At 44.5% G+C, this 25,795-nt stretch overlaps 1 protein-coding gene across 1 annotated transcript in view; it reads left to right on the forward strand.

Annotated features, from left to right (window-relative positions):
• Window positions 1-58: 58 nt before the first annotated feature.
• ACAD11 (acyl-CoA dehydrogenase family member 11) overlaps window positions 59-25,795 on the forward strand; it is a 147,190-nt gene continuing 121,453 nt past the window's right edge. The window contains exon 1 of the mRNA XM_069730107.1: window positions 59-532. Within this exon, the coding sequence (XP_069586208.1) occupies window positions 399-532 (134 nt within the window). The 5' untranslated portion in view covers window positions 59-398. The remainder of the gene's footprint in view (window positions 533-25,795) is intronic.

Here is a 25,795-nt window from a genome sequence, read left to right on the forward strand (position 1 = left end):
AGCATGCCTGCATTGTATTACTCAGTCACGGCATGCTGGGAGATGTAGTTTTTCAGGTGGGGCAGCGCTAGGAGTTTGCAGAGGCCAGCGAGTGCGTTGCTGCGGGTGGTTTCTTCATGACTCCTGAGTCGGACTCCTGGGCCTTATAGTTCTTCAGCTGGAGCCTGAAGTTGCTATATAAAACTTTATTGAGATAACACTTTTGGGGATCAGCAGAGAACTTGCCAGTTTCCAATATGGCCGCGGCGGCACTTTACTTCCTAAACGGCACTAGTGTTTTTTTCCTCATTATCTTTATTGACACTAAAAAGTGAAACAAAAGTAATCATGTGTCAAAGGTAGAGAAGTCCAAAGTGCAGGTCCGGGCTTTGCACAGACGGTCATTACTGTGTGTAGACATGGCAGCGCCAGAAGCGGACACCAGCGCAGTCAGGGACAAGCACAAGTTTGACGAGAACAAACTAAATGACTACTTATCCAGCAACCTGCCGGGCTTCAGCGCCAGCGACGGGCTGTCTGTCCGACAATACAGGTAAGAGTGCCGGACCGACGGGCAGTACAGGTGAGAGTGCCGGACCGACGGGCAGTACAAGTGAGAGTGACGGATAACAGGCAGTACAGGTGAGAGTGCCGGACCGACGGGCAGTACAGGTGAGAGTGCCGGACCGACGGGCAGTACAGGTGAGAGTGCCGGACCGACGGGCAGTACAGGTGAGAGTGCCAGACCAACGGGCAGTACAGGTGAGAGTGCCGGACCGACGGGCAGTACAGGTGAAAGTGCCAGACCGACGGGTAGTACAGGTGAGAGTGCCGGACCAACGGGCAGTACAGGTGAGAGTGACGGATAACAGGCAGTACAGGTGAGAGTGCCGGACCGACGGGCAGTACAGGTGAAAGTGCCAGACCGACGGGTAGTACAGGTGAGAGTGCCGGACCAACGGGCAGTACAGGTGAGAGTGACGGATAACAGGCAGTACAGGTGAGAGTGCCAGACCGACGGGAAGTACAGGTGAGAGTGCCGGACCGACGGGAAGTACAGGTGAGAGTGCCAGACCAACGGGCAGTACAGGTGAGAGTGCCGGACCGACGGGCAGTACAGGTGAAAGTGCCAGACCGACGGGTAGTACAGGTGAGAGTGCCGGACCAACGGGCAGTACAGGTGAGAGTGACGGATAACAGGCAGTACAGGTGAGAGTGCCGGACCGACGGGCAGTACAGGTGAGAGTGCCGGACCGACGGGCAGTACAGGTGAGAGTGCCGGACCGACGGGCAGTACAGGTGAGAGTGCCGGACCGACGGGCAGTACAGGTGAGAGTGCCAGACCGACGGGCAGTACAGGTGAGAGTGCCGGACCGACGGGCAGTACAGGTGAGAGCGACGGGATAACAGACGGGTAGTACAGGTGAGAGCGACGGGATAACAGACGGGCAGTACAGGTGAGAGTGCCGGACCGACGGGCAGTACAGGTGAGGACGACGGGATAACAGACGGGCAGTATAGGTGAGAGTGACGAGATAACAGACGGGCAGTACAGGTGAGTGCGATGGGATAACAGGCAGGCAGTACAGGTGAGAGTGCCAGACCGACGGGCAGTACAGGTGAGGACGACGGGATAACAGACGGGCAGTATAGGTGAGAGTGACGAGATAACAGACGGGCAGTACAGGTGAGTGCGATGGGATAACAGGCAGGCAGTACAGGTGAGAGTGCCAGACCGACGGGCAGTACAGGTGAGGACGACGGGATAACAGACGGGCAGTATAGGTGAGAGTGACGAGATAACAGACAGTACAGGTGAGAGTGATGGGATAACAGGCAGTACAGGTGAGAGTGACGGGATAACAGACGGGCAGTACAGGTGAGAGCGAGGGGATAACAGACAGGCAGTACAGGTGAGAGCGATGGAATAACAGGCAGTACAGGTGAGAGCGACGGGATAACAGATGGGCAGTAGAGGAGAGCGACGGGATAACAGACAGGCAGTAGAGGTGAGAGCGATGGAATAACAGGCAGTACAGGTGAGAGCGACGGGATAACAGATGGGCAGTAGAGGTGAGAGCGAGGGGCTGAAGAGCAGTACGGGTGAGATGGTCAGGCACCTTACTCTGCAATGCTTATTATAATGTGCGCCTTTCCATTGCCATCATGGACTGAACAAATGCAGGTAGGACCATTGCTGATAGATGGCTAAGGGATTTTTTTTTTTTACTTTTGGACCTTCCTTGTTGTGTGGGAAATGGACACCAAGCACAGCAGTCAAGATGAGTTTGTCATTCAGTATGCTCTCTGCTTAGGCAGCAAGTTGGCAATGAAAGTTGTAATACATTTTTTTTTTTTTCCTACTTTAACTAGATTTAGGGCTAAGGCTAGGGTTACAATTATGGTAATAAAATGGTTCCATAAGAAAGAAACCAAGACTGTCCACGTTAGGAGGTGCAAAATTGTAATTTTGCCCCAGTCACTGACCATCACACTACCCCATTGGACCCCTTACTATACTGATTAGCACCCCATGTGGTCACGGCATATCACCATAATGGGCCATAAATTGATAAGACCCCTTATGATCCCCAAACTGCAGCACCATACACAGTAAAGCAGCCACACCTGCTTCTTCCCTAAAGAAAAAGCTGAAACGGCAACATTTAGTGAAAGGTAAAATGATTGGACCTGTTAGTTTATAGTATCTGTGAAGGTTAAGAGTATAAAAATGATAAAGTACAAGCTATGGCCCAAAGAAATTACAAAGGTCTTTTAATTTATTAGTAAAATGACATTGATAGTGTTGTGTGCTCACATGTCTGGGGCAGAGGTTGGCTTTATCAGAAAAGTTCCTCAAAATACATATTATTCCTATTAGCTTGTTATTTTAACCCCTTACCGGCATCGGACGTACTATACCGTCCGATGCCGGCTCCCCTGCTTTGATGCAGGGCTCCGCGGTGAGCCCGCACCAAAGCCGGGACATGTCAGCTGTTTTGAACAGCTGACATGTGCCCGTAATAGGCGCGGGCAGAATCGCGATCTGCCCGCACCTATTAACTAGTTAAATGCCGCTGTCAAATGCAGACAGCGGCATTTAACTACCGCTTCCGGCCGGGCGGCCGGAAATGACGTCATCGCCGACCCCCGTCACATGATCGGGGGTCGGCGATGCTTGTGAATGGTAACCATAGAGGTCCTTGAGACCTCTATGGTTACTGATTGCCCGTCGCTGTGAGCGCCACCCTGTGGTCGGCGCTCACAGCACACGTGCAATTCTGCTACATAGCAGCGATCAGCAGATCGCTGCTATGTAGCAGAGCCGATCGTGCTATGCCTGCTTCTAGCCTCTCATGGAGGCTATTGAAGCATGGCAAAAGTAAAAAAAAAAAGTTTAAAAAAATGTGAAAAAAATAAAAAAAACATAAAAGTTTAAATCACCCCCCTTTCGCCCCAATCAAAATAAATCAATAAAAAAAATATCAAATCTACGCATATTTGGTATCGCCGCGCTCAGAATCGCCCGATCTATCAATTAAAAAAAAGAATTAACCTGATCGCTAAACAGCGTAGCGGGAAAAAAATTTGAAACGCCAGAATTACATTTTTTTGGTCGCCGCGACATTGCATTAAAATGCAATAACGGGCGATCAAAAGAACGTATCTGCACCGAAATGCTATCATTAAAAACGTCATCTCGGCACGCAAAAAATAAGCCCTCAACCGACCCCAGATCACGAAAAATGGAGACGCTACGAGTATCGGAAAATGGCGCAATTTTTTTTTTTTTTTTTTTTTTTAGCAAAGTTTGGAATTTTTTTTCACCACTTAGATAAAAAATAACCTAGTCATGTTTGGTGTCTATGAACTCGTAATGACCTGGAGAATCATAATGGCAGGTCAGTTTTAGCATTTAGTGAACCTAGCAAAAAAGCCAAACAAAAAACAAGTGTGGGATTGCACTTTTTTTGCAATTTCACCGCACTTGGAATTTTTTTCCCGTTTTCTAGTACACGACATGCTAAAACCAATGATGTCGTTCAAAAGTACAACTCGTCCCGCAAAAAATAAGCCCTCACATGGCCAAATTGACGGAAAAATAAAAAAGTTATGGCTCTGGGAAGGAGGGGAGCGAAAAACGAACACGGAAAAACGAAAAATCCCCTGGTCATGAAGGGGAACACTTAAACAGAGTGTAACACCAAGTAAATCAAACTGTCCACTTAGGAAGCAACACTGTTTAACAATCAATTTCACATGCTGTTGTGCAAATGGAATAGACAACAGATGGAAATTATTGGCAGTTATCAAAACACACACAATAAAGGAGTGGTTTTGCAGGTGGGGACCACAGACCATATCTCAGTACCAATGCTTTCTGGCTGATGTTATGGTCACTTTTGAATGTTGGTTGTGCTTTCACACTCGTGGTAGCATGAGTCAGACTCTACAACCCACACAAGTGGCTCAGGCAGTGTAGCTCATCCAGGATGGCACATCAATGCGAGCTGTGGCAAGAAGGTTCGCTGTGCCTGTCAGCGTAGTGTCCAGAGGCTGGAGCCACTACCAGAAGACAGACCAGTACACCAGGAGACGTGGAGGGGGCCGTAGGAGGGCAACAACCCAGCAGCATGACTGCTACCTCAGCATTTGTGCAAAGAGGAACAGGAGGAGCACTGTCAGAGCCCTGCAAAATGAACTCCAGCAGGCCACAAATGTGCATGTGTCTGCACAAACGGTTAAAAATCCATCAAAGAATTGAAAGCCTCTTAGCTGAGAACAAAAAGTGTATACAAGCTGTGATACTTTCAAAAGTGGGTGCTGCTAGGTACTAACCATGCAGGGTGCCCAAACTTTAACACTGGCCCATTTTCCTTTTTGCAATTTTAAAATGTAATAGACAAAAATATATATTTTGTTTTGCCTAAATGCAAAGGAAATGTATAATCTGTAACTTTAGGCTTTTTAGAGATCATTTCATCTTCAACTTGCTTAACCCCTTTACCCCCAAGTGTGGTTTGCACGTTAATGATGGGCCAATTTTTACAATTCTGACCACTGTCCCTTTATGAGGTAATAACTCCGGAACGCTTCAACGGATCTTGGCGATTCTGAGATCGTTTTCTCTTGACATATTGTACTTCATGTTAGTGGTAAAATTTCTTCGATATATCTTGCGTTTATTTGTGTAAAAAATGGAAATTTGGCGAAAATTTTGTAATTTTCAAACTTTGAATTTTTCTGTCCTTAAAACTGAGAAATACAGTACAGACCAAAAGTTTGGACACACCTTCTCATTTAAAGATTTTTCTGTATTTTCATGACTATGAAAATTGTACATTCACACTGAAGGCATCAAAACTATGAATTAACACATGTAGAATTATATACTTAACAAAAAAGTGTGAAACAACTGAAATTATGTCTTATATTCCAGGTTCTTCTAAGTAGCAACCTTTTGCTTTGATGACTGCTTTGCACACTCTTGGCATTCTCTTGATGAGCTTCAAGAGGTAGTCACCGGGAATGGTCTTCCAACAATCTTGAAGGAGTTCCCAGAGATAGCGCTTTTTGGCCCTTTTGCCTTTCCTCTGCGGTCCAGCTTACCCCAAACCATCTCAATTGGGCTCAGGTCTGGTGACTGTGGAGGCCAGGTCATCTGGCGTAGCACCCCATCACTCTCCTTCTTGGTCAAATAGCCCTTACACAGCCTGGAGGTGTGTTTGGGGTCATTGTCCTGTTGAAAAATATTGATGGTCCAACTAAACACAAACCAGATGGAATAGCATGCTGCTGCAAGATGCTGTGGTAGCCATGCTGGTTCAATATGCCTTCAATTTTGAATAAATCCCCAACAGTGTCACCAGCAAAGCATCCCCACACCATCACTCCTCCTCCATGCTTCACGGTGGAAACCAGGCATGTAGAGTCCATCCGTTCACCTTTCCTGCGTCGCACAAAGACACGGTGGTTGGAACCAAGGATCTCAAATTTGGACTCATCAGCCCAAAGCACAGATTTCAACTGGTCTAATGTCCATTCCTTGTGTTCTTCAGCCCAAACAAGTCTCTTCTGCTTGTTGCCTGTCCTTAGCAGTGGTTTTCTAGCAGCTATTTTACCATGAAGGCCTGCTGCACAAAGTCTCCTTTTAACAGTTGTTGTAGAGATGTGTCTGCTGCTAGAACTCTGTGTGGCATTGACCTGGTCTCTAATCTGAGCTGCTGTTAACCTGCGATTTCTGAGGCTGGTGACTCGGATAAACTTATCCTCAGAAGCAGAGGTGACTCTTGGTCTTCTTTTCCTGGGGTGGTCCTCGTGAGCCAGTTTCTTTGTAGCACTTGATGGTTTTTGCCGCTGCACTTGGGGTCACTTTCAAAGTTTGCCCAATTTTTCGGACTGACTGACCTTCATTTCTTAAAGTAATGATGGCCACTCGTTTTTCTTTACTTAGCTGCTTTTTTCTTGCGATAATACAAATTCTAACAGTCTATTGCGTAGGATTATCAGCTGTCAATCCACCAGACTTCTGCACAACACTACTGAAGGTCCCAACACCATTTATAAGGCAAGAAATCCCACTTGTTAAACCTGACAGGGCACAGCTGTGAAGTGAAAACCATTCCCGGTGACTGCCTCTTGAAGCTCATCAAGAGAATGCCAAGAGTGTGCAAAGCAGTCATCAAAGCAAAAGGTGACTACTTTGAAGAACCTAGAATATAAGACATAATTTCAGTTGTTTCACACTTTTTTGTTAAGTATATAATTCTACATGTGTTAATTCATAGTTTTGATGCCTTCAGTGTGAATTTACAATTTTCATAGTCATGAAAATACAGACAAATCTTTAACCCCTTCCCGACCTTTGACGCATACGCTGCGTCATGAAAGTCGGTGCCATTCCGACCCATGACGCAGCATATGCGTCATGGAAAGATCGCGTCCCTGCAGGCCGGGTGAAAGGGTTAACTCCCATTTCACCCGATCTGCAGGGACAGGGGGAGTGGTAGTTTAGCCCAGGGGGGGTGGCTTCACCCCCTCGTGGCTACGATCGCTCTGATTGGCTGTTGAAAGTGAAACTGCCAATCAGAGCGATTTGTAATATTTCACCTAAAAAACTGGTGAAATATTACAATCCAGCCATGGCCGATGCTGCAATATCATCGGCCATGGCTGGAAACACTTATGTGCACCCACCCCACCCCTCCGATCGCCCCCCCAGCCCCCCGATCTGTGGTCCGCTCCCCTCCGTCCTGTGCTCCGCTCCCCCGTCCTCCTGTCCGCTTCCCCGTGCACCAATCACACCCCCTGTGCTGCAATCAAACCCCCCCGCACTCCGATCCCCCCCCCGCACACAGCGACCCCCCCCCCGTGCTCCGATCCACCCCCCCCGCACAGCGATCCCTCACCCCGTGCTCCAATCCTTCCCCGTGCTCCAATCCTCCCTCCTGTGTTCCGATCCACCCCCCCCCATGATCCGATCCACCCCCCCGTGCTCCGACGCCCCCCCCGTGCCCTGATCTCCCCCCCCTTATACTTACCTGGCCGCCCGAGGTCCGTCCGTCTTCTTTCCTGGGCGCCGCCATCTTCCAAAATGGCGGGCGCATGTGCAGTGCGCCCGCCGAATCTGCCGGCCGGCAGATTCGTTCCAGAGTGAATTTTGATCACTGAGATAGGATATATCTCAGTGATCAAAATAAAAAAAATAGTAAATGACCCCCCCCTTTGTCACCCCCATAGATAGGGACAATAAAAAAAATAAAGAATTTTTTTTTTTTCACTAAGGTTGGGGTAAGAACTAGGGTTAGGGTTAGGGGTAGGGTTAGGGGTAGGGTTAGGGTTAGGGGTAGGGTTAGGGTTAGGGGTAGGGGTAGGGTTAGGGCTAGGGGTAGGGGTAGGGTTAGGGCTAGGGTTAGGGTTAGGGGTAGGGTTAGGGTTAGGGTTTCGGTATGTGCACACGTATTCTGGTCCTATGCGGATTTGAAAAATCCACAGTGCTAAACCGCTGCCGATTTATCGTGGATTTACCGCGTTTTTTCTGCGCATTTCACTGCGGTTTTACAACTGCGATTTTCTATTGGAGCAGTTCTAAAACCGCTGCGGAATCCGCAGAAAGAAGTGACATGCTGCGGAATGTAAACCGCTGCGTTTCCGTGCAGTTTTTCCGCAGCATGTGTACAGCGATTTTTGGTTCCCATAGGTTCACATTGAACTGTACACTCATGGGAAACTGCTGCGGATCCGCAGCGTTTTCCGCAGCGTGTGCACATACCTTTAGAATTAGGCTATGTGCACACGGTGCGGATTGGCCGCTGCGGATTCGCAGCAGTGTTCCATCGGGTTTACAGTACCATGTAAACATATGGAAAACCAAATCCGCTGTGCCCATGGTGCAGAAAATACCGCGCGGGAACGCTGCGTTGTATTTTCCGCAGCATGCCAATTCTTTGTGCGGATTCCGCAGCGTTTTACACCTGTTCCTCAATAGGAATCCACAGGTGAAATCCGCACAAAAAACACTGGAAATCCACGGTAAATCCACAGGTAAAACGCAGTGCCTTTTACCCGCGGATTTTTCAAAAATGATGCTGAAAAATCTCATACGAATCCGCAACGTTGGCACATAGCCTTAGGGTTAGGGTTGGGTTGGAATTAGGGTTGTGGTTAGGGTTAGGGGTGTGTTGGGGTTAGGGTTGTGGTTAGGGGTGTGTTGGGGTTAGGGTTGTGATTAGGGTTACGGCTACAGTTGGGATAAGGGTTAGGGGTGTGTTGGAGGTAGAATTGAGGGGTTTCCACTGTTTAGGCACTTCAGGGGGTCTCCAAACGCAACATGGCGCCACCATTGATTCCAGCCAATCTTGTATTCAAAAATTCAAATGGTGCTCCCTCACTTCCGAACCCCGACGTGTGCCCAAACAGTGGTTTACCCCCACATATGGGGTACCAGCATACTCAGGACAAACTGCGCAACAATTACTGGGGTCCAATTTCTCCTGTTACCCTTGAGAAAATAAAAAATTGCTTGCTAAAACATCATTTTTGAGGAAAGAAAAATGATTTTTTATTTTCACGGCTCTGCGTTGTAAACGTCTGTGAAGCACTTGGGGGTTCAAAGTGCTCACCACATATCTAGATAAGTTCCTTGGGGGGTCTAGTTTCCAAAATGGGGTCACTTGTGGGGGGTTTCTACTGTTTAGGCACACCAGGGGCTCTGCAAACGCAACGTGACGCCCGCAGACCATTCCATCAAAGTCTGCATTTCAAAAGTCACTACTTCCCTTCTGAGCCCCCACGTGTGCCCAAACAGTGGTTTACCCCCACACATGGGGCATCAGCGTACTCAGGAGAAACTGGACAACAACTTTTGCGGTCCAATTTCTCCTGTAACCCTTGGGAAAATAAAAAATTCTGGGCTAAAAAATTATTTTTGAGGAAAGAAAACGTATTTATTATTTTCACGGCTCTGCGTTATAAACTTCTGTAAAGCACTTGGGGGTTGAAAGTGCTCACCACACATCTAGATAAGTTCCTTTGGGGGTCTAGTTTCCAAAATGGGGTCACTTGTGGGGGGTTTCTACTGTTTAGGCACACCAGGGGCTCTGCAAACGCAATGTGACGCCCGCAGACCATTCCATCAAAGTCTGCATTTCAAAAGTCACTACTTCCCTTCTGAGCCCCCACGTGTGCCCAAACAGTGGTTTACCCCCACACATGGGGTATCAGCGTACTCAGGAGAAACTGGACAACAACTTTTGTGGTCCAATTTCTCCTGTAACCCTTGGTAAAATAAAAAATTCTGGGCTAAAAAATTATTTTTGAGGAAAGAAAACGTATTTATTATTTTCACTGCTCTGTGTTATGAACTTCTGTGAAGCACTTGGGGGTTCAAAGTGCTCACCTCACATCTAGATAAGTTCCTTTCGGGGTCTAGTTTCCAAAATGGGGTCACTTGTGGGGGGTTTCTACTGTTTAGCCACATCAGGGGCTCTGCAAACGCAACGTGACGCCCGCAGAGCATTCCATCAAAGTCTGCATTTCAAAACGTCACTACTTCACTTCCGAGCCCCAGCATGTGCCTAAACAGTGGTTTACCCCCACATATGGGGTATCAGCGTACTCAGGAGAAACTGGACAACAACTTTTGGGGTCAAATTTCTCCTGTTACCCTTGGGAACATAAAAAATTGCGGGCTAAAATTCATTTTTGAGAAAATAATTTTTTTTTTTTATTTTCATGGCTCTGCGTTATAAACTTCTGTGAAGCACTTGAGGGTTCAAAGTGCTCACTACACATCTAGATTAGTTCCTTTGGGGGTCTAGTTTCCAAAATGGGGTAATTTGTGGGGGATCTCCAATGTTTAGGCACACAGGGGCTCTCCAAACGCGACATGGTGTCCGCTAATGATTGGAGATAATTTTCCATTTAAAAAGCCAAATGGCGTGCCTTCCCTTCTGAGCCCTGCCGTGCGCCCAAACAGTGGTTTACCCCCACATATGGGGTATCTGCATACTCAGGACAAACTGGACAACAACATTTGTGGTCCAATTTCTCCTATTACCATTGGCAAAATAGGAAATTCCAGGCTAAAAAATCATTTTTGAGAAAAGAAAAATTATTTTTTATTTTCATGGCTCTGCATTATAAACTTCTGTGAAGCACCTGGGGGTTTAAAGTGCTCAGTATGCATCTAGATAAGTTCCTTGGGGGGTCTAGTTTCCAAAATGGGGTCACTTGTGGGGGAGCTCCATTGCATAGGCACACAGGGGCTCTCCAAATGCGACATGGTGTCCGCTAACAATTGGAGCTAATTTTCCATTCAAAAAGTTAAAAGGCGCGCCTTCCCTTCCGAGCCCTGCCGTGTGCCCAAACAGTGGTTTACCCCCACATATGAGGTATCGGCGTACTCGGGAGAAATTGCTCAACAAATTTTAGGATCCATTTTATCCTATTGCCCATGTGAAAATGAAAAAATTGAGGCGAAAATAAATTTTTTGTGAAAAAAAAGTACTTTTTCATTTTTACGGATCAATTTGTGAAGCACCTGAGGGTTTAAAGTGCTCACTAGGCATCTAGATAAGTTCCTTGGGGGGTCCAGTTTCCAAAATGGGGTCACTTGTGGGGGAGCTCCAATGTTTAAGCACACAGGGTCTCTCCAAACGCGACATGGTGTCCGCTATCGATGGAGATAATTTTTCATTCAAAAAGTCAAATTGCGCTCCTTCCCTTCCGAGCCTTACCATGTGCCCAAACAGTGGTTTACCCCCACATGTGAAGTATCGGTGTACTCAGGAGAAATTGCCAAACAAATTTTAGGATCCATTTTATCCTGTTGTCCATGTGAAAATGAAAAAATTGAGGCTAAAAGAATTTTTTTGTGAAAAAAAGTACTTTTTCATTTTTACGGATCAATTTGTGAAGCACCTGGGGGTTTAAAGGGCTCACTATGCATCTAGATAAGTTCCTTGGGGCGTCTAGTTTCCAAAATGGGGTCACTTGTGGGGGAGCTCCAATTTTTAGGCACACGGGGGCTCTCCAAATGTGACATGGTGTCCGCTAAAGAGTGCAGCCAATTTTTCATTCAAAAAGTCAAATGGCGCTCCTTCCCTTCCAAGCCCTGCCGTGCGCCCAAACAGTGGTTTACCCCCACATATGAGGTATCAGCGTACTCAGGACAAATTGGACAACAACGTACGTGGTTCAGTTTCTCCTTTTACCATTGGGAAAATAAAAAAATTGTTGCTGAAAAATCATTTTTGTGACTAAAAAGTTAAATGTTCATTTTTTCCTTCCATGTTGCTTCTGCTGCTGTGAAGCACCTGAAGGGTTAATAAACTTCTTGAATGTGGTTTTGTGCACCTTGAGGGGTGCAGTTTTTAGAATGGTGTCACTTTTGGGTATTTTCAGCCATATAGACCCCTCAAACTGACTTCAAATGTGAGGTGGTCCCTAAAAAAAATGGTTTTGTAAATTTCGTTGTAAAAATGAGAAATCGCTGGTCAAATTTTAACCCTTATAACTTCCTAGCAAAAAAAAATTTTGTTTCCAAAATTGTGCTGATGTAAAGTAGACGTGTGGGAAATGTTATTTATTAACTATTTTGTGTCACATAACTCTCTGGTTTAACAGAATAAAAATTCAAAATGTGAAAATTGCGAAATTTTCAAAATTTTCGCCAAATTTCCGTTTTTATCACAAATAAACACAGAATTTATTGACCTAAATTTACCACTAACATGAAGCCCAATATGTCACGAAAAAACAATCTCAGAACCGCTAGGATCCATTGAAGCGTTCCTGAGTTATTACCTCATGAAGGGACACTGGTCAGAATTGCAAAAAACGGCAAGGTCTTTAAGGTCAAAATAGGCTGGGTCATGAAGGGGTTAAATGAGAAGGTGTGTCCAAACTTTTGGTCTGTACTGTATGTCACACAAAATAGTTATGAAATAATATTTCCCACATGTCTACTTTATATCCGCACAATTTTGGAACCAAAATTTTTTTTCATTAGGAAGTAAGGCTATGTGCACACGTAGGAAATGTGGTGCAGAATTTTCTGCACTAAATCTGCATCTGCAGATTTGATGCAGTTTCTGCGCAGTTTCTGCGCAGTACAATGTAAATCAATGTGAAAAAAAAAAGCTGTGCTTATGGTGCTGTCGGGATCACACTCAGTCGGAGCAGCCTTTGGAAGTGGGGAATCACCAGAAATAATACACAAGACACGTCTTGTATAGTGTATCACTGGGAAGTCTCTGAAGCACGCCTGCCTTCAAGCTGCTATCCCTTCTTTATATAGTTGTTTCAGTAGGTTTAGTGGTTATACAAGTTTTGCATGTTTAAACAAAGAGACAAAACAGGAAAGAAAGAAAAGAAAACAGTTTCGTGGGCGGCAGTTTCACAACAAACAGTACAAAGGCAATTCCACAGACAAGAAAAACAGGATTTCATACTATAGCTAAAATGTCCTTGAATGGACAGGTCAATATTTATCACAAATTCTTTTTTTTTATTTTTGTTCATTGAGGTAATCATTTTTGTTCTGCTCTTCACAATCCCCCCTTTGACATATTCCATTCAAAACCTTGTCGATCATTTTAGTCATTCTTTTTGTGATATTACAAAAAAAAAACTTTATATTCTCGCATCCATTACACAAAATTTATTTGTGCATACCGAGATACCCTTGAGTACAACCTTGAATAATACATATATAATTACAATAACCATAACTGTATGTATTAGGCTTTGCATAATCCCGGTAACCCACCCACCAATCCCTCTGAACCAATTGGCCGGGTTAAGAAAAGAAAAGGTATCTGACCACCAGCTATCCTTATTTTGGTCATTGTCTTTGTCATACTGATCCCTGAGTCGTTGTACGTCTTTTAATTTAAATCTCATACTCATAGTACTATTCGGGTCTATATAATGACAGCAGGTGGGTCCGATGATTTGACACATACCCCCTTGTGAGGCAGTTAGGTAATCCAATACCAGGGTATGTTGGTTAGTGACTATTATAAGCTGATTCTGTACAGCTATACTAGTATTTAATATGTCCAATATATCCCAGATCTGATCATCTAGATAATCCGTGGCTCTAACTAATTTATCCCACATCTGTGTTAACATAGGATAAATAAAAATGGTAAAAAGTATAATATCTGATAATCCAAATTAGTATTAAACCAAGAAAAACAAAGAAAACTAATCTATCCAATAAACTTTATTAAACAAAATAAGGATAAAAGACTGACACAACACCCAGACCCCTCTAAATGGGGGTGGGTCAATTAAAAAACCTGGCCCAAAAAGATTGTAAAGGGCAAAGGGTGGGAGGGACAACGGGGCCGATAGCAAAAACCCTACACGTCCCTACAAATATTCCCTGCCTGTCTGCGGAGGTTGGCACCCTCTTGGACGCAATATGGCGCCCCCGCTCACCGTCGACTCACCCTTAAGGCCCTATAAGTCCCTCTACATGTATAAAGATACTATACCACAAACAACACCCAATACATGGCCTAACCAAACTCGGGACCAAAAAAAGAGAAAAAACACCAGGTAGTGATTCACCAGTAAAGACAAACGGTCTGACCGTACCAATCCCTAATGCTAAAGTATAACGCCTGAAACTAAGGCTAATACACCCTAAGGAGTCCCTAACCGAGTCTCCCTACCTGTCAGCGGAGGTTGGCACCCTCTTGAACGCAAATGGCGCCCCCGCTCCTCGGCGGCTGCCCCTATTAACCCTGGCTGAATCCCTAAAAGAAGATATATCGGGATACTAAATACGGGTGGTGCCTTAGGGGCTATACTAGTGACCCAGATAAATAGGTCCCTATAGCTCGGTCAGACCCTAAAGATAAAGCAAATAGCAACAATACTTAAACCAATGCTTGCACGGCAATAGGAAAGATGTATATAACAGCTTAACGAATACAACTATATTATGATCACAGTTGGTAAAGTACTCGTATGCAAATACAATGGTTGCGGGGAAAAAAAAAACAAAAAACAAAAAAACACACAACTGGTGAAAAACATATAAACTTAAAAGGCCTGAAACACTTATCTGTGTTCAGGTCTCGCCTCTACGCGTTTCCCCCCCATGATGTGGTTCCTCAGGAGGCATATGGGAAAAAGAGATACTGTGTGAATAGATCACATCAGAGATACATGTTGTGCCTGGTTGCAGGAACACAGATAAGTGTTTCAGGCCTTTTAAGTTTATATGTTTTTCACCAGTTGTGGGGGCGCCATTTGCGTTCAAGAGGGTGCCAACCTCCGCTGACAGGTAGGGAGACTCGGTTAGGGACTCCTTAGGGTGTATTAGCCTTAGTTTCAGGCGTTATACTTTAGCATTAGGGATTGGTACGGTCAGACCGTTTGTCTTTACTGGTGAATCACTACCTGGTGTTTTTTCTCTTTTTTTGGTCCCGAGTTTGGTTAGGCCATGTATTGGGTGTTGTTTGTGGTATAGTATCTTTATACATGTAGAGGGACTTATAGGGCCTTAAGGGTGAGTCGACGGTGAGCGGGGGCGCCATATTGCGTCCAAGAGGGTGCCAACCTCCGCAGACAGGCAGGGAATATTTGTAGGGACGTGTAGGGTTTTTGCTATCGGCCCCGTTGTCCCTCCCACCCTTTGCCCTTTACAATCTTTTTGGGCCAGGTTTTTTAATTGACCCACCCCCATTTAGAGGGGTCTGGGTGTTGTGTCAGTCTTTTATCCTTATTTTGTTTAATAAAGTTTATTGGATAGATTAGTTTTCTTTGTTTTTCTTTCTTTAAATAAAAATGGTACTAGCAATTTTGTTGGGAATTCCCATTTGTACTATATGCGGCCTCCCCGAGGGACGTGGTGAGTTATCTGCAGCTCTTTTATACAGTGTGTGCTTGGGCACGGCTTGCATATTCACTTGTTTATTTGAAATTATGAAAGTAGCCGGGGTTAGGCGTCCTAATGTACAAGTACCCTTTATACCTACGGGAAGCCATTTATATGCTCCTTCTCCGCATATCCAAAATGTACCCTCAGGCAGATCCCACAAAGCTGAGTGCTGCAATACCAATCCGTGAGCCAAATCCACAAAACTAGATACATTCTGAAGCATACACCAAGAGGGTTTTTGTCCCAAGGGGCTACAGTACCCGGCTGCGGGATTCCCACATACATGCATTCCGTTGACATACTCATTGGATTCATTACAAACCAGGTTCCCTGGCTTACTTGTACAACTGTTTGCATCACCTTGGGGGAACAACTCAGAATGTTCCCATTTTCTATTATGTATGTATCTTTCCAATACTGTAGGTTTGAAAGCATCAGAGGAAGGGGTGGTTGTACTGAAACTGAGCTGTAGATTTTCAGTGGGGACCTGTCCTAAATCAGTTAATCCAGTCTTATTCCTAGGTACCCATTTTCCTCCCTCGAATGCTAAATATTGTAAGTTGTCTATTTTTCCTGTAAGATTGCCCTGCCACCAAGGAAATTCTACCCATCCCACAATTGGTATGGCGATTGTAGTATTCCATAGTCTAGTATTGCCAGGTTGGTTGTTGGCCAGGTTGTCTGAACAATTAGGCCAAGCGAATATTTCTTCAGCTGACACGGGAACTGCTAGAAAAGGTATACTTGTGGCTGATACTGGTGAATGGGTACAGATCCAACAATCTGCCAGGGGTTGCGTATTATTTAACAAGTCATGCACTAATTTTCTATGATGTTGTACGAATCTATTGTTCAAAGGGGCTAGAGAATTCAGTCTTTCCCATGCCTCCGTTGAGGTTAACATTATTAACATCAATATCATGAGTCTTATACTGCTTTTTTGCAATGGCTTGCATGTATCCATGATGCCTTTCCTTCAAGCTTGACTGCTGTTGGAGTTGTTAACAGGACTTGGAAAGGTCCGTCAAATCTCGGTTCCAGAGTCTTTCTGGTGTGTCTTTTCACGTAGACTTGATCACCAGGTTCCAACTTGTGGCCTCCTTCGAGATTTTCTGGATCTGGAAGGGAAGCAAAAACTTGCGAATGCACTTTAGTTAAACGTTTTTGTAATTCTTGTACATAAGCAGTTAAAGTCTCAGTATTCAACATCAGTTGTTGTGGAAAATAACAACCCAAATTTGCTGCTCTACCAAAAAGAATCTCATGTGGTGACAGCTTAGCCTTCCCCCTTGGGGTGTTTCGGATGGAATACAGGGCAAGTGGTAGACACTCGGTCCAAGGCTTTCCTGTTTCTGCCATGGCCTTCTGGATTTTTAATTTTATTGTCCCATTTAATCTTTCCACTTTACCTGAACTCTGTGGATGATATGGAGTGTGAAACTGGTTTTCTACTCCCAACATTTTCATAACATTCTGGAATATTTCCCCAGTAAAATGGGTACCCCTATCTGACTCGATCACCTCAGGCATGCCGTAACGGGGTATCAGTTCATGTGCTATTTTAATGGCAGTAGTTTTTGCTGAGGCTTTACGAACTGGATAAGCCTCTGGCCACCCTGAGAACATGTCCACACACACAAGCACATATTCGTATCCATTGTACCTAGGAAGTTGGATGTAGTCGATCTGGAGTCTTTGATAGGGATACAGTGGTCTTACATGATGCTTGGTTGGGGTTTTAATGGCCTGACCTGGATTGTGTGCCAGGCATATAGCGCATGCAGCACACATGTTCCGAGCAAAATTACCAAAGCCTGGAGCCAACCACCTTTCTTTTACCTTGAGCGTCATACCATTTGCCGACACATGCGTGGGTAGGTGGAGGTCACTTGCCACTGCGGGGTACCAGGCTCTGGGTAAACACAACAAAGTTCCTTTTTTCCATAATCCTTGCTGATCTGCCCCTTTTTTCTGCCACTGCCCTCGTTCTTCGTCGTCTACCTGTTTCTGAGCTTCCTTCAATCTTTCCTCATCATCTTCAGAGCTATCTAGTGTGTGGGCATGATGTAAGGGTTTACGTGCTGCCTGTTTTGCTGCCTTATCGGCTTTATCGTTACCCCTGGCTTCCTCGGTGTCGAGTCTCACATGTGCAGCTACCTTTATCACCGCTATTTCTTTAGTTTCTTGTGCTGCCTCCAGAATCTGTCTGAGGGAGGCATGTTTAACAGGTTGGCCTGAAGCAGTCATATAACCTCTGGCTCTCCATATTACGCCAAAATCGAAAATAATGCCATGTGCATATCTAGAATCAGTGTATATGTTTGCTGTCTGATCTTTGGCTATTTTTAGAGCTTCAACTAATGCCGTAAGTTCTGCTTCTTGTGCAGACTGATTAGCAGGGAGAGGTTCTGCTTTCAGCACTTCATGCTGAGTTACTACCGCATAACCTGTATGAAATTGTCCATTCATATCTGCATATCTACTGCCATCTATGAAAAGTTCAAATGTAGCATTACAGAGTGGCTTGTCACGTACATTACATAAGCCCTGAGTCTCTTGTTCCATTAATTGTACACAATCATGCATTGACTTTGATGGGTCAAAGGAGTTGGAGAGTGCAGTTGCAGTTTCCTCAGGTATGGTACCCCCCTCAGACTCTAAAGGGAGCAAAGACGCGAGATTAAGAGTCTGAATCCTGGCAAAGGAAATGTTGGGCGGCAGTAGTAGGGAACATTGGAGACGGAGGTGTCTGGCCATTGAAATATGTTTAGGTTGGACCTGGTTAAGAATGCCATGTACATCATGAGTGGTCTGAACTAGAAGTGGGTGATCAAGAACAATCTCAGAAGCTTTATCTAATAACAGTGAAATTGCGGCTACTACTCTTACACAAGAAGGTGCGGCTCTAGCTACAGGGTCCAGATGAGCTGATATGTATGCCACAGGTCTCTGTTTGTTTCCATGTTTTTGTGTGAGCACCCCTGTAGCATGTGAGGATATCTCAGCTGCCATCAATTGAAAAGGTTTAGTGTAGTCTGGGAGTCCCAAAGCCGGAGCTGATACCAGTGCTGTTTTCAAAGAGGAAAATGACTGTTTAGCCTCTTCACTGAGTGAATATGGTGTGTTGGCAATACAGTCATATAAAGGCTGCATGAGTTGACTTGCATGTATGATCCACTGTCTACAGTGTGAAACAATACCTAGGAAAGCACGCAGCTGTTTGTGATTCCTGGGTTCAAGCATGTTACGTATGGCTTCCGTACGGTGAAGTGTCTGATGCCCTGTGATATGCAGTGACCTAAAAACACGACTGTTTGTTGACAAGCCTGGAGTTTCTGTCTATTTACTTTACAGCCTTCTTGCGCTAGGAAAATTAAGAAATTAACAGTTGAGGTAACTGCCGTCTGCTCATCAGGGCAACAAATAAGTAAGTCATCTACATACTGTAGAATGACTACTCCTGGTTCTGGGATGAAATTTTTTAGCACGGTCTGCATTGCTTCAGAGTACAAAGTTGGTGAGTGTACCATACCTTGTGGCAATCTTGTCCATGCTAATTGTTTACCCTTGAATGTAAAGGCAAACAAATGCCAACAGTTCTTATGTAGTGGCACAGAAAAAAATGCGTTTGATAAGTCAATTACCGTAAAATATGCAGCAGTGCTGGGAATTTGAGACAGTAAGGTATGAGGATTCGGTACCACGGGGGTGACCGGTGCCAAAACCTTATTGATTTCCCGTAAGTCGTGCACCATGCGATATTTCACCATAGTTTCTTTGGAGGACACTTTCTTTTTAACAGGATATAAGGGTGTATTGGCGGGTGACCTGATTTCTACCAAAACACCTTGTAACACATAATCCTGAATTTGTTGAGAAATCGCCTGTTCTTGCTGGGCGCTGATGGGGTATTGCCTAAGCTGAGGTAATATGGTTCCCAGGGCAGTTTCTAACAGTATAGGAGCTACTGATAAAAATCCTACATCAGTGTCTCCTTTTGCCCATAGGCTGTCAGGAACCCGAGACAAGTCAATTTTTGCTTGTTGAGTGTAAATTTCGGGAAAATCCTCCATTGCCTGTATTCTAACATATGGTTCCAGAATTTCTGCATCTTCAGGGATGGTCAGCATAACTGTGCCATCTTCTCTAAAATGGATGTTTGCATGCATTTTACTTAAGACATCAGTACCCAACAAGCAGGTAGGTGCACCTTTAGCAAATAAAAATTTGGATACAAAAGTTTTAGGGCCAAAGCTCACATTTAAAGGTTTTGTAAAGGGCAACGCCTGAATTTTACCATCATACCCTTCTGCATATGTAACCTTTGAGGATATATTGTCAGGATATGGTAAAAAGTCCTGATTTAAAATGGAGGATGTTGCTCCCGTATCTATCAGAAAAGGTACATTTTTACCCTCAACTTCAACTTGTATTATTGGTCTTCTAGAAGGAAGAGAGACCTGCATAACTTTCAGTCATTCTGAGCTGTCTGTTTGATCAGGCACTGGGTTATTTATCCTATTTTTGGGTACAAAGGTTCCTGAATCTATATCTGCTTTTCTCTTCCTACATTCCCTTTGGAAATGTCCTGGCTTCTTACAGTAATGACAAGTAAACTTTTGATTAGCAGAGCCAGTATTAGCCTGTGCAATTCTTACTGGCTTAGAATTTTCTCTTAAGTCCATTTCTATCCCTACAGCTTTCTGTCTAGCCAGGTGTGGGTCTTCCAAGGTTCTCCAATCAGGGGTTGCGGCCTTAAGCTTTTCCTTCACTTTTGGAGACAATCCATCTATAAAGGTTTTTGTAACTAACCTCATCATTCCTGGGCGGTTAGATCCATGCCTTCATCTCTGAAATTATTTTCTACACTTAGATAATATTCGTCTACTGATTGTCCAGATTTCTGAGCCACCACTCCCGTTGTTCCTCTCTGCCTCTGTCTCTCCCTCATGAAAACCATTAAGTGATCTACAAATTGTGTACCTGATTCTATCGTTTGTAAGGCACCATCTCCTGCTTGGGGCCTATGTACCTGTAGATTTGCTAATAGCTCCTGGAAGAGTCCAGGAGTCATTTTCATTCTACATAATTCTTCTCCATCTGCCCAAACTCCAGCGTGAGTCTGCATAATTTGCTGTATATATTGTGCAAATCTAACTGGACACTGGGTGGGATCTGGTGCGTTATGCAAGAGAGACATGCCTTCAGCGGGGGACCAAGGGAAATATTGTCGAGTTTGGTGATATCTAGTTCCCATTACTCCGTCAGCACCAGGTTCCCTAAAGGGTCTTGGTACTACCCTAACAGGGGCAAGTACAGCGCCATGTCTAGGTGTACCACAGGCTAGGCAATCATTTCTCCAGTCTGGATTTTGTTGTCCACAGTGCGGACATACCCATCCTCCTGGTCCGGCTAAACTTTGAGGTGGTGTTTGGAGAAAAGATGGGGCATGTGGGTTAAGGTATGGGGGTGGGGTATTTTTAGATTCCACATTTTGTTTTTCTCCACAGCCTGTGGGTCTAATACACCACTTTTTACTCTGTTGATTATATGTCCATCCCTCATTTTCTGCTACCCTAGAGACATCAATCAATGCTTGGATCTGATCTATCCATTTCTTGTCTCTGATTATGCCTTTTTTCCTTTCCTGAATTCCTTCCCATAGTTTTCTACTAAAAGCTTCTGCCCTAGTAACTCCAAACTTACTAAAAATCTTTTTCAGCCCCTTAGTGGCATCTTCACCACTTCTCTCCTTTATGATAGTATAGATATCTAATTCTTCTGGTTCCGACTTTGTTTGCTTATTCCCCATTTTCTTATCCTGAGCTTTCTTGCCCTAGGTGGTGTTTGGGTATGAGAATACCTCGTTACCTTCTTCCTAAGGAGCTAGGATGTCTTTTTCTTGCCCTAGGTGGCGTTTGGGTATGAGAATACCTCGTTACCTTCTTCCTAAGGAGCTAGGATGTTTAAACTGTGTTGATGTAAGAAAATCCTGATTCCTACACCTATAGCAAACAACACAAATGCAACCAGACAGAAAAAGAAAAAGAACATACAACGTATCTTGTCCCAGGCTAATTTATCTGTCCTGGGCTTATACTATCACATACAACGTATTCTTGTCCCAGGATAATTTATCTGTCCTGGGCTCATACTATCATACACTTATCCGTCACCAGGTTTTTGTCAAAGACAGGATCAGAGATTGAACATAGGCGCGGAGGTCTCCCCGAAAGGACGCAACCACGTTGCCCAGTGGGACAGTCACTTCTTCTGTTTCAACCCCCTGGGCGGCTTATAGGGCTATTCCCAACTTCCACACACCTTCTATTCACATTCACTCTCATTCAATGCTGTACTCCGTGAGGTGATCAATTCCTAAATAGTTCAAGAACCCGAGCTATAGGTATCCTCCTCTACTAGAACTACCCGCTAAAGAACACGACACAGAAAATCTTACGGACAGTGCAGGGCAGATATAAGAGATCTAACAGTGTCTCTTACCTGGCCAGGTTTTTGTTCATCTGCCGTCCATTATCCCAGATTCTCTTTTCGTTCGTATTCTGCCGGTGTTCTTGAAGGAATACACAGACCTCGGGTCCCTGTTCAGGCGCCAGGAAATGTCGGGATCACACTCAGTCGGAGCAGCCTTTGGAAGTGGGGAATCACCAGAAATAATACACAAGACACGTCTTGTATAGTGTATCACTGGGAAGTCTCTGAAGCACGCCTGCCTTCAAGCTGCTATCCCTTCTTTATATAGTTGTTTCAGTAGGTTTAGTGGTTATACAAGTTTTGCATGTTTAAACAAAGAGACAAAACAGGAAAGAAAGAAAAGAAAACAGTTTCGTGGGCGGCAGTTTCACAACAAACAGTACAAAGGCAATTCCACAGACAAGAAAAACAGGATTTCATACTATAGCTAAAATGTCCTTGAATGGACAGGTCAATATTTATCACAAATTCTTTTTTTTTATTTTTGTTCATTGAGGTAATCATTTTTGTTCTGCTCTTCACAGTGCAGAAAAATCTGCTGCAGAACTGCACAAAAGAAGTGACATGCACTTCTTTGAAATCTGCAGCGTTTCTGCGCAGATTTTTCTGCACCATGTGCACAGCTTTTTTTTTCACATTGATTTACATTGTACTGTAAATCACAGTTCAGGTCTGCTGCGTTTCTGCAGCAGAAAAATCTGCAGCAGTTCTGCACCAATTCTGCACTAAATCTGCATCGTGTGCACATAAGGGTTAAAAGTTAACCAGTGACTTCTCATTTTTACAACAAAATTTACAAAACAATTTTTTTCAGGGGCCACCTCACATTTGAAGTCACGTTGAGGGGTCTATATGGCAGAAAATACCCAAAAGTGACACCATTCTAAAAACTGCACCCCTCAAGGTACTCAAAACCACATTCAAGAAGTTTATTAACCCTTCAGGTGTTTCACAGGAGCAGAAGCAACGTAGAAGGAAAAAATGAACATTTTACTTTTTAGTCACAAAATGATCTTTCAGCAACAATTTTTTTTATTTTCCCAAAGGTAACCGGAGAAATTGGACCCCAAAAGTTGTTGTCCAATTTGTCCCGAGTACGTTGATACCCCATATGTGGGGGCGACCACTGTTTGGGCACACGGCAGGGCTCAGAAGGAAAGGAGCGCCGTTTGACATTTTCAAGCTAAAATTGGCTGTAAATTAAGATCGGACACCATGTCGCGTTTGGCTAGCCTGTGATGTGCCTAAACAGTGGAAATCCCCACAAGTGACCCCATTTTGGAAACTAGACCCCCTAAGGAACTTGTCTAGGTGTGTCTTGATCACTTTGAACCCCCAAGTGCTTCACAGAAGTTTATAACGCCCTGGCGTGAAACTAAAAAATCCTATTTTTTCCACAAACATGATCGTTTACATAGTAACATAGTTATTAAGGTTGAAGGAAGACTTTAAAGGGACACTTTCACCTGGATTTGGAGGGAACAATCTTCAGCCATGGAGGCGGGGTTTTTGGGTTTTTGATTCACCCTTTCCTTACCGCTGGCTGCATGCTGGCTGCAATATTGGATTGAAGTTCATTCTGTGTCCTCCGTAGTACACGCCTGCGCAAGGAAATCTTGCCTTGTGCAGGCGTGTACTATGGAGGACAGAGAATGAACTTCAATCCAATATTGCAGCCAGCATGCAGCCAGTGGGTAAGGAAAGGGTGAATCAAAAACCCCAAAACCCCGCCTCCATGGCTGAAGATTGTTCCCTCCAAATCCAGGTGACAGTGTCCCTTTAAGTCCATCTAGTTCAACCCATAGCCTAACCTAATATGCCCTAACATGTTGATCCAGAGGAAGGCAAAAAAAACCATGTGGCAAAGAGTAAGCTCCACTTTGGGGAAAAAAAATTCCTTCCCGACTCCACATACGGCAATCAGACTAGTTCCCTGGATCAACGCCCTATCAAGGAATCTAGTATATATACCCTGTAACATTATACTTTTCCAGAAAGGTATCCAGTCCCCTCTTAAATTTAAGTAATGAATCATTCATTACAACATCATACGGCAGAGAGTTCCATAGTCTCACTGCTCTTACAGTAAAGAATCCGCGTCTGTTATTATGCTTAAACCTTTTTTCCTCCAAACGCAGAGGATGCCCCCTTGTCCCTGTCTCAGGTCTATGATTAAAAAGATCATCAGAAAGGTCTTTGTACTGTCCTCTCATATATTTATACATTAAAATAAGATCACCCCTTAGTCTTCGTTTTTCCAAACTAAATTGCCCCAAGTGTAATAACCTATCTTGGTATTGCGGACCCCCCAGTGCTCTAATAACCTTGGTCGCTCTTCTCTGCACCCGCTCTAGTTCAGCTATGTTTTTCTTATACACCGGAGACCAGAACTGTGCACAGTATTCTAAGTGTGGTCGCACTAGTGACTTGTATAGAGGTAAAATGATGTTCTCCTCATGAGCATCTATGCCTCTTTTAATGCATCCCATTATTTTATTTGCCTTTGTAGCAGCTGCCTGACACTGGCCACTGAATATGAGTTTGTCATCCACCCATACACCCAGGTCTTTTTCATTGACGGTTTTGCCCAGAGTTTTAGAATTAAGCACATAGTTATTCATCTTATGACCTTACATTTATCCCCATTAAAGCTCATTTGCCATTTATCAGCCCAAGCTTCTAGTTTACATAAATCTGATCATATTAGTCTGACATGAACTGTCCCTAGGAAACCTGTGCTGATACTGGATCATGAGGTTATGATCACATCGATCCCACCAATCAGAGGTGGCCCTGGTGACGCCGGAGTTGCTAGGCACCGGCCTATGATCGGAGCTCACAGACGTTTAACTGCACACAATAACAGTAATTTTCACCAGGAATGCCCAAACTTTTCATGCCATTGTAACTTTACATGGCCAGCCTGTCCCTCCGTTACTGAGAAATTAGCTTTTGAATTGATATGTAAATGAGGTTTAACCCCTTTCTGACCTCGGACGGGATAGTACATCCAAGGTCAGATCCCCTGCTTTGATGCGGGCTCCGGCGGTGAGCCCGCATCAAAGCCGGGACATGTCAGCTGTTTTGAACAGCTGACGTGCCCGTAATAGGCGCGAGCAGAATCGCGATCTGCCCGCGCCTATTAACTAGTTAAATGCCGCTGTCAAACGCAGACAGCGGCATTTAACTACCGCTTCCGGCCGGGCATGACGTCATCGCCGACCCCCGTCACATGATCGGGGGTCGGCGATGCTTCAGAATTGTAACCATAGAGGTCCTTGAGACCTCTATGGTTACTGATCGCCGGCAGCTGTGAGCGCCACCCTGTGGTCGGCGCTCACAGCACACCTGATTTTAAGCTACATAGCAGCGAACAGCAGATCGCTGCTATGTAGCAGAGCCGATCGTGCTGTGCCTGCTTCTAGCCTCCCATGAAGGCTATTGAAGCATGGCAAAAGTAAAAAAAAAAAAGTTAAAAAAAATGTGAAAAAAATAAAAAAAAATATAAAAGTTTAAATCGCCCCCCTTTCGCCCCAATCAAAATAAATCAATAAAAAAATATCAAATCTACGCATATTTGGTATCGCCGCGCTCAGAATCGCCCGATCTATCAACTAAAAAAAAAGCATTAACCTGATCGCTAAACAGGGTAGCGAAAAAAAAAAATCGAAATGCCAGAATTACGTTTTTTTGGTCGCCGCGACATTGCATTAAAATGCAATAACGGGCGATCAAAAGAACGTATCTGCACCAAAATGCTATAATTAAAAACGTCATCTCGGCACGCAAAAAACAAGCCCTCAACCGACCCCAGATCATGAAAAATGGAGACGCTACGGGTATCGGAAAATGGTGCAATTTTTTTTTTTTTTTTTTAGCAAAGTTTGGAATTTTTTTTCACCACTTAGGTAAATAACCTAGTCA

This window comes from Ranitomeya imitator, chromosome 6 (assembly GCF_032444005.1).
Source record: "Ranitomeya imitator isolate aRanImi1 chromosome 6, aRanImi1.pri, whole genome shotgun sequence".
NCBI lineage: Eukaryota > Metazoa > Chordata > Amphibia > Anura > Dendrobatidae > Ranitomeya > Ranitomeya imitator.